This window comes from Canis aureus, chromosome 18 (assembly GCF_053574225.1).
Source record: "Canis aureus isolate CA01 chromosome 18, VMU_Caureus_v.1.0, whole genome shotgun sequence".
NCBI classification, from domain to species: Eukaryota; Metazoa; Chordata; class Mammalia; order Carnivora; family Canidae; genus Canis; species Canis aureus.
In genome coordinates, this window is record NC_135628.1 from 47,564,682 (window position 1) to 47,578,876 (window position 14,195).

At 36.8% G+C, this 14,195-nt stretch overlaps 1 protein-coding gene across 4 annotated transcripts in view; it reads right to left on the bottom strand.

Moving 5' to 3' along the window:
• The window catches only part of CROT (carnitine O-octanoyltransferase), a 58,571-nt gene that overhangs the window by 20,934 nt on the left and 23,442 nt on the right, over positions 1-14,195 (bottom strand). For all 4 annotated transcript variants that reach the window (XM_077857132.1, XM_077857133.1, XM_077857134.1 and 1 more), the window contains 6 exons: positions 11,148-11,241; positions 10,067-10,192; positions 8,373-8,474; positions 1,924-2,007; positions 1,734-1,841; positions 1,154-1,284 (listed from right to left, as the gene is read on the bottom strand). In XM_077857132.1, coding sequence (XP_077713258.1) covers positions 1,154-1,284; positions 1,734-1,841; positions 1,924-2,007; positions 8,373-8,474; positions 10,067-10,192; positions 11,148-11,241 — 645 coding nt within the window. The remainder of the gene's footprint in view (positions 1-1,153; positions 1,285-1,733; positions 1,842-1,923; positions 2,008-8,372; positions 8,475-10,066; positions 10,193-11,147; positions 11,242-14,195) is intronic.

The window sequence follows — 14,195 nt, forward strand, 5'->3', positions numbered from 1 at the left end:
GAAAAAATCTTGCAAATAGTTGTAATGGTGCACAACTTTGAGAATGTAATTGACGCTGCTATATTATACACTTAAAAGTGGCTCAAATGGCCAAGCTTTCTTCTATATATATTTTACCACAATAAAAAAAAGATAATCAACTGTTTAATGCAAATAATAACAGTGTATTGTGAGGCTTATTACATATGTAGAGGTATCATATACAACAGCAAAAAAAAATAGGAAAAACAAAAGAGAAGCATTCTGTTTTAAGATTCTTATGTTACACTTCAAATGGAAAATGTTATTTGATGGTAGACTCTAGTAAGCTAAAGGTGTATTTTATAAACCCTAGTGCAACTACTAAAAACAAAACAAAACCAAAAAAAGAGTACACCCGACAATGGAGATAAAATGGAACAATTAAAAAAACACTATGAATTCAAAAGAAGATAAAAAGAAGAAAAATCAGATATGATAGAAAGAAAAGAAAGAGCAATATGGTAGACTTAAACCCAACCTTATTGATTATTATATTAAATGCTAATGACATAACTATCCCATTTAAAGGCACATATTCTCAGATTAGATATTTCAAAAGCAAGGAGCTTCTAATTCTGCTTGGGATGTACAAAGTCATAACATACCATCTCTCCTATCCTAAAAATTAGTAAAGACTGGATAATCTATAAAATCATGAACCCATCAGGAAACTGAGGCTATAAGAAAACCAAGTGATATGAATTCCAAATAACAGTAAAACCCCTCCTAGAAGACAGCAGACACTTCAGAGGATGAAAAACAAGACTACAAGTGTCACACATCGGGGCACCTGGGTGGCTCAGTGGTTGAGCGTCTGCCTTCAGCTCAGGTCATGATCCCGGGGTCCTGGGATTGAGTCCCGCATCAGACTCCCCACAGGGAGCCTGATTCTCCTTCTGCCTATGTCTCTGTGTCTCTCATGAATAAATAAATAAAATCTTTAAAAACATAAAAGTGTCACACATCAAAACTCTAATACACTGATGATGGAAATCCAAATTAGGGCATGATGTTACTTGGGAAAAAAAGTCAGGAAAAACACTGGGGAGTTAGGATGGAATAGCTATGGTAAAGATTTGTTCTTGGACTTTAAGGTTCTGAAAATGGAAAATAGTAAATGAATGCTCCTCACCATCCAGTAAGTCTATAATAGGCCAGCTGAAGTGCAAGTTGAATAAATGTATCAGGGTGAAGCATCTTCTTCTTGGTTAGCTTTTTGCCAAAAGATGTAAAGGGATACACCACAATCTGCAGATCAGATGCCTAACAAAAAAAATTAAATGGGAAAAGTGAAAAATCAGCTAAGAAGAATATCCCAAAGATAACCAAATCGTCATTTGCATTAACCATTAGATATTAAAAAAACTTAAAGGCATTAAAGCTGTAATTTAACATGTTTTATGTTGCTGGGGTGCCTGTGTGGCTCAGTTAAGCACTGGACTCTTAATTTCAGCCCAGGTCATGATCTCAGGGTCATGAGATGGAGCCCCATATCAGTCTGTGCTCAGTCTGGAGAGTGTGCTTGAGATTCTTACTCCCTCTCTCCCTCTGCCCCTCCTTCCACCTGCCCTTGCTCATGCTCTAAAATAAATCTTTAAAAATAAATAAAATGTTTTATGGTTGGCATGCTTGGGTAATAGCCAAAGTTTTAGATGTGGTAGTTAAAAGAAAAACCATTACTATCTAAGAAAAAAAAATGTTTAAAAATCTACCTGCTTGAGATATTGGGCTTTAGCTTGATTAATGTCGTTTAGTATTTTATCATCCACAGTGAAAACAAGCTCCTCTGGAAGTGATATATCCCGTACTTTTTCTGAACCCTGAAAATAGGGAAAAGACTTAAAAATATTAAATTAAAGAACTATTAGGAAAAAAAAAGATGAAATACTTTTTCTAACATACCTTCCATCTTCCTTCATTCTCAAAAATCTTCTGATCAACATAATGGTTTATGTTCACAATAACCATTCCATCAAGAGGAGCATGCTAATGAAAATACACAAGATTTTGAATACCTTATGTCAACTCATACAACTTGACCCAATATTTTATTTTCAATTTCCCTCCTCTTCAATCTTAAAAAATACTAAAGTGCAGAATTCAAATGCCTCACCTAATGATAAGATACAGATATCCTATAGCATAGGAAGTGACTGCTATATTTTATTTGCTGCAAAAGAAAAAATACTTAAAGTTGGAAGCACCTGATTAGAGATCTTGAGGTAATGGGGAGAGGTATAAAGCAAACATGGACAATGTAGAGAAAATAACTATTTAAACTGGAAATGAAAGGAGGTGTATGTGTGCAGTGCTAAGATGTTCTGAAATTTTAAGAGCACTTTGAAAAAAGCAAAGGAGGATGACAGACTTTCTGAAGGCTAAATTGAGCATGGATATGAACTTTACTGGTAAAGACACAGGCCACTAGGTGAGTATTTAAAAGCATAATCAGTTTGTGTTCATGTCTACAAGAATGTTCAGATGCAGCAGAAATAATTTTCAATGTTTAAGGAATGCTGGAAAAATGGGCTGAGTTACAGGAGCATTACAGGTTTGACAGCTATACTGAAAGAGAAATCTCAGCTAGTGAATTTTTCCTTCATTATTCTGGAGAACAAACTTTTTGCCTTTTTTTCTCCATGTCCTTTGATGACAATTACATCAGTTTTTTTCCTCTGTGCTACTGCTATCACTTTATGTTAGATAGTTACAATTTATGAACTGAATATGGCACTTCCAGCCTTGGAGAGAAAGAAAGGAGGCTTATGATATGGCCTACCACACTTGGGCTCACTTTCAGAGGAGTAACATTACAGAGATCTGTTGCCTTATGTCACAGCACAGGAGGGCCTAACAGTATAGTATGAAGACTGTTACCAACTAGATAGCAGCCACAATATCAAGAAAGACTCTGGAGGGAGGTCAGAAGATGCATGAGCAACTCATTCCACTTGCCCTTTGACATAATAATGAGACTCACAGGTCACTGACAAACCTGTTTTCTAACCACATCTTACAAATTTTACAAAGAATTTGCACAGATATCATATATGGTTTCACTTGATAAAATAATATTACTTACTAACACTTTTACTAGACCCAGTAGAAAGAGCAAGACTGAAGGATTAAAATCTCTCTGACTGGTAATTCTACCCACCCAACTCAGGGTGGAAAAGCTAATCATTAATTTTTTTTTTTTTTTTTAATTTTATTTATTTATGATAGTCACATAGAGAGAGAGAGAGAGGCAGAGACATAGGCAGAGGGAGAAGCAGGCTCCATGCACCGGGAGCCTGACGTGGGATTCGATCCGGGGTCTCCAGGATCGCGCCCTGGGCCAAAGGCAGGCGCCAAACCGCTGCGCCACCCAGGGATCCCAATTTTTTTTTTTTTTTAAACATTTTTTTTTTATTTTTTTAATTTATTTATGATAGGCACACAGTGAGAGAGAGAGAGGCAGAGACACAGGCAGAGGGAGAAGCAGGCTCCATGCACCGGGAGCCCGATGTGGGATTCGATCCCGGGTCTCCAGGATCGCGCCCTGGGTCAAAGGCAGGCGCCAAACCGCTGCGCCACCCAGGGATCCCGCTAATCATTAATTTTAAAAAATGTTAGGAAATATGAAAACTTCATATGCCTTCCTGATGCTTTATTTGTTCATAAAGTTTTAACTTTCTTTTTTTATTTCTATGGAGACAGTATATATAACATATTTTTTAGGAATGATGGCTTCAATTCTGCATTCAAACTCTATCATTTCCCAGTTATGCAACTGTTTAAGTTACTTAATTCTTTAAGTAAACTGCCTCATTCATTAGTAGGGATAATAATCATATAGTTGTGTGAAAAAATGATTTTAATTAGGCTTATAAAGTGCTTACTACAGAACCTGGACTACAGCAGTAATCAGTAACTGCTGTTATTATTTAACTGTTTATTACATGCTTCCTATTGTTCCTTCACAAAGCCGTATAATAAAGCCTAGATAGAGAAGACAAAATAGTTGATCCCAGGATTTTAAATCCCAAGAGGGAAATGTAATAACTACTATAATCACCAAAGTACGTATTTAAGCATTAATGGAATAGAGTAACAGCATGGCTCCACATTTAGAATAGACCAACTTTTATAGTATACAGCTGACCCTTGAACAACATTGACCTCCCATGCAATAAAAAATCTACATATAACTTTTCACTCCGCAGAACAAACTTAATTATTAATTGCCTACTGTTGACCAGAACAGAAACATTTGCCAGTAATATAAACAATTAACATGTTTTGTGTTCTAAGTACTATGTAATGTATTCTTACAATAAAGAAAATAAAATGTTATTAAGAAAATCATAAGGAAGGGAAAAGACATTTGCTACACAGTACAATAGTAGAATAAGGCACCACACATCTCATCCCCACCCAAAGTTAGCAAAGCCACCCAGGAACGCAGGAAACCTCCTTCCAAGTAGAGTTCAGGGAAAGGCAGAGAACAAGGGAAGGTACAGCATTGTTAGCTTTCTCTCTAGGTTGCTTGCTCCACCTGACCCCTTCACATGGTTCTAACTCAATTTCTGCTTGTGGGAAATGCTGGCAAGTTGCTCTCAGCAGTATTAGTTTTCCGCCTCAGAGAACTTTCAGCACCTTAGACAGCGCTCCTTCCTGCCATGTCCTCTGCAGCCCACATTACTACTACCTGGTGCTAGCCTGCCCCAAGTGTTCTCCCAGGCCCCCGGGGAGCCAGCTAGGGGGTGCAGATTATCATTCTGTGGTCTTTGGCCAACTGTGGACAATGACTGGTCTTGTCACTTTACTGAGAATCCCTCTCCAGAGTTGGTTTCTTTGTACCTTTTAGTTGAAGATCTCAGTGAATCAAACTGCACAGATGTGGGGTGAAGAATGCCACAAGCAGGTGAGAGCCTGCTGTTCCAGCCTTCCCAGTATCTCTCCATCACCTTCCCTTCACTTTTAGTCATTTGGCAACTTCTACCTTATTCTTCAATCACAGTATAAAATATGGATTTATGAAAAAAAATTCATGTATTTAAGTGGACCCACACAGTTCAAACTCATGTTGTTCAAAGGTCAACCGTATACACTTTACTAATGATGTTTTACATAGGTTATATTGCTTTTTCTATATCATCTTAGGTTATGAGGGAAACCTACACATGATTCTAAAAGCAGATTATCAAGGGGGAAATAATCAGATCAATTTTATAAATAAACAGGTGTTAATACATACACATAAAACATGTCCATACACTTACTACAAGAAAGATCTCAGTTGCACTAAGATATGTGTTCATTCTGGGACCAATATTCTTTATTTAGAGATAAAAAAGATCATTATTTTCATCCTAAATTTGAACAAACAGAAAGAGTTTAGTGCTATTAGTAAAAATATGAGTAGCATAATGTGGTTTTTTGGGGGTTTGAGAATTGGAAGTGAGGAAGGCAAGTTAAATGATGAGTTCTTGATGATAACAATTTAATCTATGTAACAATATAATATCCAGTTTGAACAACATACAATGAAACAAAATGAGAATAAGAGGTAAAAACTAAAAAAGAATAACTGTTCCATCAAGTGATGAATAGATAAAGAAGATGTGGTATACATATACAATGAAATATTACTCAGCTAGAAAATTAAATTTCTGCCATTTGCAACAATATGGATGAATCTAGAGAGTATAACACTAAGCAAAATGAGTCAGAAAAAGACAAATACCATATGGCTTCACTCATAAGTGGAATTTAACAAGCAAAATGAGCAAAGGGAAGAAAAAAAGAGATCAAGAAACAGACTCTTAACTATAGAAAACTGATGGTTACTAGAAGGGAGGTAAGTGGGAGATGAATGAAATAGGTAATGCGGATTAAGAAATGCACTTGTGATGAGCACTAGGTGAAATATGGAAGTGTTGAATCACTATATTGTATACTGGAAACTAATATTACACTGTATGTTAACTGACTGGAATTCAAACAAAAACTGGAGAAAAAAAAAAGACTAACTGCAAGCTATCTATATAAAAACAGTCAATGAAAGTATTAAACCAGGCAAGAGAACATGCACAGGAGGGTAAAGTGAGATGAACATTAAGGTCAGAATCAGTAGATTCTGTTAAGATGGAGGCAGTGTTGAAATATGTATGAGGAGGGTAATCGACTGCAGCAGACAGGTCAAAGAGAAATAAAGGAAAACAACAGGAAGTACTCAGCTACTTTACAAAGATTCTTTCCAGGAAATGAAGGATATAAACCAGATTGAGAAAGTCAAGAAAAATAAAAGAACTCAAGAGAAGAAAACTGAAGTAATTACAAGAAATGTTTTATCAACAATGGACTCCAAGGAAGAGGAAAGACGACAAATCTTTAAAGGGACTCAATTGCAAACTTTTACTCTGATGAGCTACTATAATAGACATCTAGTTTTATTACCTGCTCATCAACCAATTCTCCTTCTGAGATTTATTTTTTTGTAGACAACCACCGCACATCTATGGTGGTTCAAATGATATTAGTTCTACCCCCTAGATTACAAAGTTTAACATGTGACCCAGGCCAGATGAATCAGAGCACCTGACTCCTCAGAATGGGCACATGATAGGCAAAGGCCTATCAAACCACAAAGCATTATTCTCAGGACTTCTGCTGGAACTACTGGGGGTGGGAGGGAAAGCGGTGGTGTAAGCTACCCATTTGCATAGGGAACACTCATCTATGAAGGGAGCTATGAAGACATGAAATTGTGTGTTCAACAATCACGTGGGATAATCTACCTAAACACGAAGTCAAACACAGGAAAGCAGTGCCAAAAAATGGAGAGAGAAATTTCTAATAGCATTTGGACACTGGAAGTCAGTCTTACCCAAATTTAGCTGTACCCCTAGGTCAATGAATACTTTCTTAAACTAATGCCAGTATAATTTAGGTTTCCATCCCCTAAAACTGAATAAATACCAATTATATAACTATTGATCCCAGATCAATATAACAGATCTTCTTAGTATTGTACAGTCACTAAATACTTCTGGAAGTCACTAAAAACAAACATACCGCATGCTACTTTATTGGAATTATATATTTTACAAAAGGTCTTAGGATGAGATTATAATTGTATATAGCAACTTCTGACTTCCATTGGTTTTTTAAAATTTTCTTGGTTCATAGACTTCTTGAATATCCATCAGAAAATGGCAAGGTAGAGTTAATAAAGATGACACAGAAGTTTTTTCTTTTTCTTTTTTTTAAATCAAGAAGGTAAAAAATGGTAAAAACACCAGACACTTTAACATGTAGGGTAAATAAATGTTCCAAAGATCATGTGCCACTTTAGGAGAATAGTTTAAAAATTACAGGGTAAATCTAGAATATATCCACATGCATCCCACATATATTTCTCTACACACAGAATATAAACATAATGCTGTATTTTTAAAAATAGGTTGTAATACTCAATAAGCAGGTAGGTAACAGTGGTGAAAGAGCTTCATAATTTTTTAAAAATCCGTAATTATGTGGCACCTGAGTGGCTCAGTTGGTTAAGCATCTGCTTTCGGCTCAAGTCATGATCCCAGGATTCTGGGATGGAGCCAGCATTGGGCTCCCTACTCAGCAGGGAGCCAATTCTCCCTCTGCCCCTCCCCCGATGCTCTCTCTCATTCTACCTTCTCTCTCAAATAAAACCATAAAAAATAAAAATATATTTTAAAAAATAATAAATCCATGACTACATAAAATACATGCAAATTCTACTATGCAGATACAAACCATTAGCCATATTACAAATGAAAATAGGGGGGATCCCTGGATGGCTTAGCGGTTTAGTGCCTGCTTTCGGCCCAGGGCATTACCCTGGAGTCCTGGGATCGAGTCCCACGTCGGGCTCCCTGCATGGGGCCTGCTTCTCCCTCTGCCTGTGTCTCTGCCTCTCTTTCTCTGTCTCTCTCATTAATATATAAATAGAATCTTAAAAAAAAATGAAAATAACTTGTCCTATACTCTGTTTTCACTGAGAATTTGTAACTAAATCTTTTAGTATATGCCACAGAGCTATGTAAGTATTTATATAGTAAATAGCCTATTTACTATATAAATAGCCTAACCATTGTAGTCACTAAAAACAAACATACCTCATGCTACTTTATTGGAATTATATATTTTACAAAAGGTCTTAGGATGAGATTATAATTGCATATTGCAACCTCTGACTTCCATTAATTTTTTAAAATTTTCTTGGTTCATAGACTATTGTAGTTATTGCCAGCATAGCCTAACTATTGTAATTTATTGCCACTAAATTAACCTAAACAATTGAAAGGAAAAATAACTTCTGTAAGTTTACTTACATCACAACTAGAGCCAAATACTCCATTGGAAAAGGAAACCAAGTTATAAGATTTATCTCCCCAGCGTACAGTTGGATCTCCTGTAAGAGTCTGTGCAGTTACCTAAAATAAATGTAATATTTTAAAAACAAGAAAATTTTAATATTAAAAGGTTTTCTTAAGTGTATACATACATACATAGCTAAAACGTGTTTAAGGTGTGTGTGTGTGTGTATATAGGTATGTGTATATGTGTGTGTGTGTGTATATATATATATATATACACACACCTATACCTATACACTATATGTTTGATGGCCACTTTTCCTCTTCAAGTAAACCAAATTTAATAAAATGGTAATTATACTCAAAAGATAATACTAATTCCAGCCCTGGGGATCCCTGGGTGGCTCAGCAGTTTAGCACCTACCTTCGGCCCAGGGCATGATCCTGGAGTCCCGGGATTGAGTCCCACATCAGGCTCCCTGCATGGAGCCTGCTTCTCCCTCTGCCTGTGTCTCTGCCTCTCTCTCTCTCTCTGTGTCTCTCATGAATAAATAAATAAAATATTTTAAAAAAATACTAATTCCAGCCCTGTCTTTAAGTATTTCTCAAAATCTCAAGAAATCCTACCAGAAAAACGCTGGTACAATACTCATGAAAGAACTTACAAAGGAAAAAACAAAGCCCTTGCAACATGAATAGTCTAAGAAGCTATGGTAAATTTAGTCATTAGAATCTAGTTATAAAGAAAATATTTCAAGAATTCAAATCCCGCAAAGCCTGTTTTTCACACAGTAGGCTCTGTTCCATTAGTGAGTCATGAAATCGATTTAGTGTATCATGGTAAACATTCATTACAAAAATAAAAGAACAAAAGAGAATATAAATATTATAATCTATCACAGATAGTAAAAGTAATTACTATTTTGTGAAACTTCTGAAGTGATGTATAAGTTTGTAACGGGTTGCAATCTAAATGCAAGTCTAATTAGATTCTACCAGTAAAAGTTCAAACAACACTACATTAGAATACATTCTTCCTCAAGAAGTTTGGTGACTCTCCTAAAAAAATTCAGCTGAAGTTATATAAAGGAAAGTTATTTCTACCTACAAGATTTTTCAATCCTGTATTATTTCTATCATCTAATATTGATGAATGAATTATGAAATAATTTAAGTGTTTTCAAAAGACTAAGAGACTTCTACAAATATGACTACTTTTTATTATTTCCCAGGAAGTATTATTACAAGGGGAAGTATAAAGTAAGGCCACATTTACTCTTAAACTCATTAAAGTATGTCTGTCAATAAAAATAAACATGAAAATAAATTACAAGAGTGCTGTAACTCTTAGGACAGACCCTACTAACTAAGGTATCACGCAAGACACACTGGTGTGAGTGACAGGAAGATTCTCATGCCACCTGTGGCATGATAAGCTCATCTAGTTCAGTGTTTTATGCAAGTTTTCTCCACATACAAACAATGGCCATACTTCTTTAAACAATGTTCAAGATATATCTAAATTACCTAAATAATGAGGCAAATTTACAAAGGATTCTTTATGTATAAGCTTTAATTTGGTACATATATATGTCAGCTAAGAAAAAATTTTAAGAGCCTGCATGTAACAAAAATCTTCTCATCTTCAGTATACACAAGAGTCTTCCAGAATAATTTGAGAGAAATACAATAGCAAGATAGTTAAGTACCTGAGAATAATTTCCTGGTGTTACATGTGGACTGCTATCCTCTATGGAATATACCAGTAAACTGCTCTGAATTTTTTCTAACATAGTCAAGTTCTCTGGATCAAGACTAATTAAATATTCGCGTGCCTAATGGATAAAGAAAGATTAAATGTTACAAATTAAATACATCCAGAAGATCTCAAAACAGTTCTTTAGAGAAAAATTTCATTAAGAAAAGTATAAACTGCTATCTGAAAATAGAGCATTGCTATGAAACATTTCATAAGCCAAAATGGTATAAAGCAAAGAAGCAATTACTATTAATTTATATGGAAAAATGTTTGAACATTTCCAGGCCCAAAAAATAACCTCCCTTAGGCTTTACTGATAAAGTAGGACACATCTTGGTAAAGGATGCACAAAAAAAGTGAGATAAAGCACAGAGGCTCAGAGACACAGGTGTTCAAAAGCTTGATGCTGAGAAACTGAGCATTAGCTCCTGAGGGTAGCATTGCGTACCACTCTTGCTGCTCACAAAGCATGCAGTGAAAAACAAATGCTGAACACTATTTTTGCTTTTTGCCTTTTTCATAAAAGCAAAAGTACTAGTGTAGGCCCTTTGTGAAAGTGGCATAATGTAAACTTTCAAAGTGGGGGATACCTGTACAGTTAATAATGCTAAATTACATATTTGAAAATTGCTAATAGAACACATCTTAAAAGTGATCACAAGAAAGAAAATGTGTAATCATACGAGATGACTGATGTTAACAAGATTTATTGTGATCATTTTGCAATATATATATATACAAATATCTAATCATGTTGTACACCTGAAACTAATATAATGTTATGTCAATTATATCTCAATTAAAAAAAAAAAAAAAAGAGGGGCATCTGGGTGGCTTGGTTGGTTGAGTGTCCAAACCCTGATTTCAGCTCCGGTCATGACCTCAGATTCATGGGCTCAAGCACTGCCATCAAGCTCTGTGAGCAGTCTGCTTGAGATGCTCTCCTTCTCCCCTCTGCACTTCCCCCTGCTCGTACATGCCCTCTAAATAAATAAACTAATTAAATAAAGTCTTAAATGAAACTATATAACCTTAGCCCATTGAGTTCGCTCCTCACTAGTCAATGCTGCTATCCCAGGTCCATCAGGTTCACTATGGCACTTCTTGTGAATGTACGCCAATTGCCTTAGGGAAGATTAAAGAAAGTATTTAAAAAGAGCATAGGCAAGATCACTAGTTACTTTCAGTCTTTAACAGGTCATAATGTTTATCAGTACTTATATAAATCTTTTGATATATTACCCAAAGAAAGGGATTGTAATCTCAACAGCAATTGGATTTCCCACACCACATCTTTTTTTAAAAAAGAAGTATGTGGCCTATTAATGCAAATGTATTTTTGACAATAACTTAAGTAAATAAATTGGATACTTGGCTAGAATTATTTATACTTTCAAAATGTACCTGTACTTCTGGAGTCCAAGTAAATATCTCTTACACAGTAAATACTCCATACAATAGAGAACATGAAAAATATTCTGATAAATAATATTACAAATATTATGCATATCTTATCTAACTAAAAAAATATGCATATATATTTAACATAGGAATTACTCTATATCTGATTAATACTCTTGTGTAACCTCAAAAACGGAGTTACTATAGTCAATTTAAATGTTTCGACCTTTACTGTTGTTACTTACTTATGATCTTTATATTTTAAAGACTCTATTAGATAAAAACAAATTATTTCCTCCAAAACTACTCTATTCTCCCAGTCTGATGAGTTTCATGTGTCTTTAAACATATGACAGGGAAATAACAGGGTTCTCCAATAAAGAAATACATACTCATCAGAAAAAAATCCACAGAGGCTTAGCAAAGCAACAAAAGCATAGACAACACAAAGAAAAACAGACAAGTGAGATTATATCAAACCAAAAGAGTTAACACAGTTAACAAAATTAAACAACCTGCAGAATATGAAAAGTATTTACAAGCCATATATCTGATAAGAGGTTAACATCCATAATATATAAGGAACCCCTACAACTCAATAGCAAGAAAATCCAAAAAACCTGATTAAAAAGTAGGCAATGGAACAAAGAACACATAAAAATGGCCAACAAGTAAAAGACAAAATATTCAACATGACTAATCACAGAAATATAAGTTAAAACCACAACAATCTATCACCTCACAGCTATTTGGATAGTTATTCTAAGAAAGATAAGAGGGGATGCCAGGTGGCTCAGCGGTTAGGCGCCTGCCTTCGCCCAGAGTGTCATCCTGGAGTCCCGGGATCAAGTCCCACATCAGGCTTCCTGCATGGAGCCTGCTTCTCCCTCTGCCTGTATCTCTGCCTCTCTCTCTCTCTCTCTCTCTCTCTCTCTGCGTGTGTGTGTGCGTGTCTCTCATGAATAAATAAATAAAATCTTAAAAAAGATAAGAAATAAGAGCTGGTGAGGATGTGGAGAAAAAAACTCTTGTGCACTGTTGGTGGCAATGTAAATTGGTGCAGATACTAAGGAAACTAGTATGCAGGATCCTCAAGACATTAAAAATAGAACTACTTTATGATCCAAGAATCCCATTCTGAGTATATATCCAAAGGAACTGAAATCAGGACTCTAAAGAGACATTTGCACCCCCATGTTCACTGTGGCATTATTCACAAAAGCCAAAAGGTAGAAGCAACATAGCTATCTGTTGACAGACGAATGGATAAACAAAATGTTTTATACACACACACACAGGATGGAAAAGAATATTACACACCCTTAAAAGGAGAAGGAAATTTTCACAGCTATTTCGATGGTTATTATCAGAAAGAGAATGGGAAATTAGGAGAGCTAACCTTGTGGTGATATGTGAACAGAGATACATGGCATGACAGAGAATGCTTTTTCAAAAATGGAAAAGACATAAAATGGCATTCCAAATAGAAAGCATGAGTACATGCAAAGATTACATATAATATGAAGTGTTTTAAGAATTGTTAACACAGGGGTTTCCTAGATGGCTCAGCGGTTTAGTGCCTGCCTTCAGCCTAGGGCATAGTCCTGGAGTCCCGGGATGGAGTCCCACATAAGGCTCCCTGCATGGAGCCTGCTTCTCTCTCTGCCTATGTCTCTGCCTCTATGTGTGTCTCTCATGAATAAATAAATAAAATCTTTAAAAAAAATTGCTAACACAGAGGATGTTCCAAAATAGTAGAGGAGTAGCAGACATTAGTTTTCTTTGGTTGCAAATATTCAACTAGACAGCCATTAAATTATTCTAAAAACCTGTGAACTCAACCCAAGATCTAGAAAAGAATTGCTACAATTCTAAAATAGAAAACAACCACTTCCTGCAAGATAGAAGGTGCAGAGCAGTGAATCCAAGGTGATCTATGGGAAGATACAACACAAGGAGAGGGAGCCCAACTCCCCCCCCCCCCAGCCAGTTACTAGAAAGTGACAGAGCAGCAGAGCAAAATCCGAACTGTCAGAGCAGCTCCCCTGAGGATGGCCCTGCCTGAAAGGCGCTCAAGTGGCGAAGCAGGTCAGAATCCTGGTGGGACAGCGTGGTCTCAGGATCTCTGGGGTCACAGGAAGACTGGGGGTTCCTGAGTGCTGCAGAGTTCCCAGGCACCCACCCAGGGAAGCCGGCTGCCATCAGCGAGCCCATAGCTGGGCTTTCAGCTTGGGCTTGCCATAAAGCATGAACCACGGCACCTTCTGGCAACTGCTCTCCAAAGCAGGGGCCCAGCAAGTGGCAGAACCACAGCGATACCTCCCGACCTGCCCCCAGGAGGAGGGGCACAGGTGCACGGCATGGGGTCCCCACGATTTACTGAATGGAACCAGGGTCACGTGCCTAAGACATAACCCCTCAGTCACAGCCTAGACGAGCACAGAGGGTAGACGGAACCCAGGGAGACAGGACGGACTGACTGCTTTTCCCTGAGGGAGCACTGAGCAGTGGGGCCCTGAGCTTTAGGCTCCAGGGCTGGAGACTGGGAGGCCCCCGGGCTCACTCTCATCCTCTAAAGCAGTGCAGGAAGCTTTCAGGGAACAAAAGCCACAGAGAGCAATTCTGTGTGGCCCCTGGCAAGGGCGGTGCAGTTCTGCCCTGGGCAAAGATAACCTGAG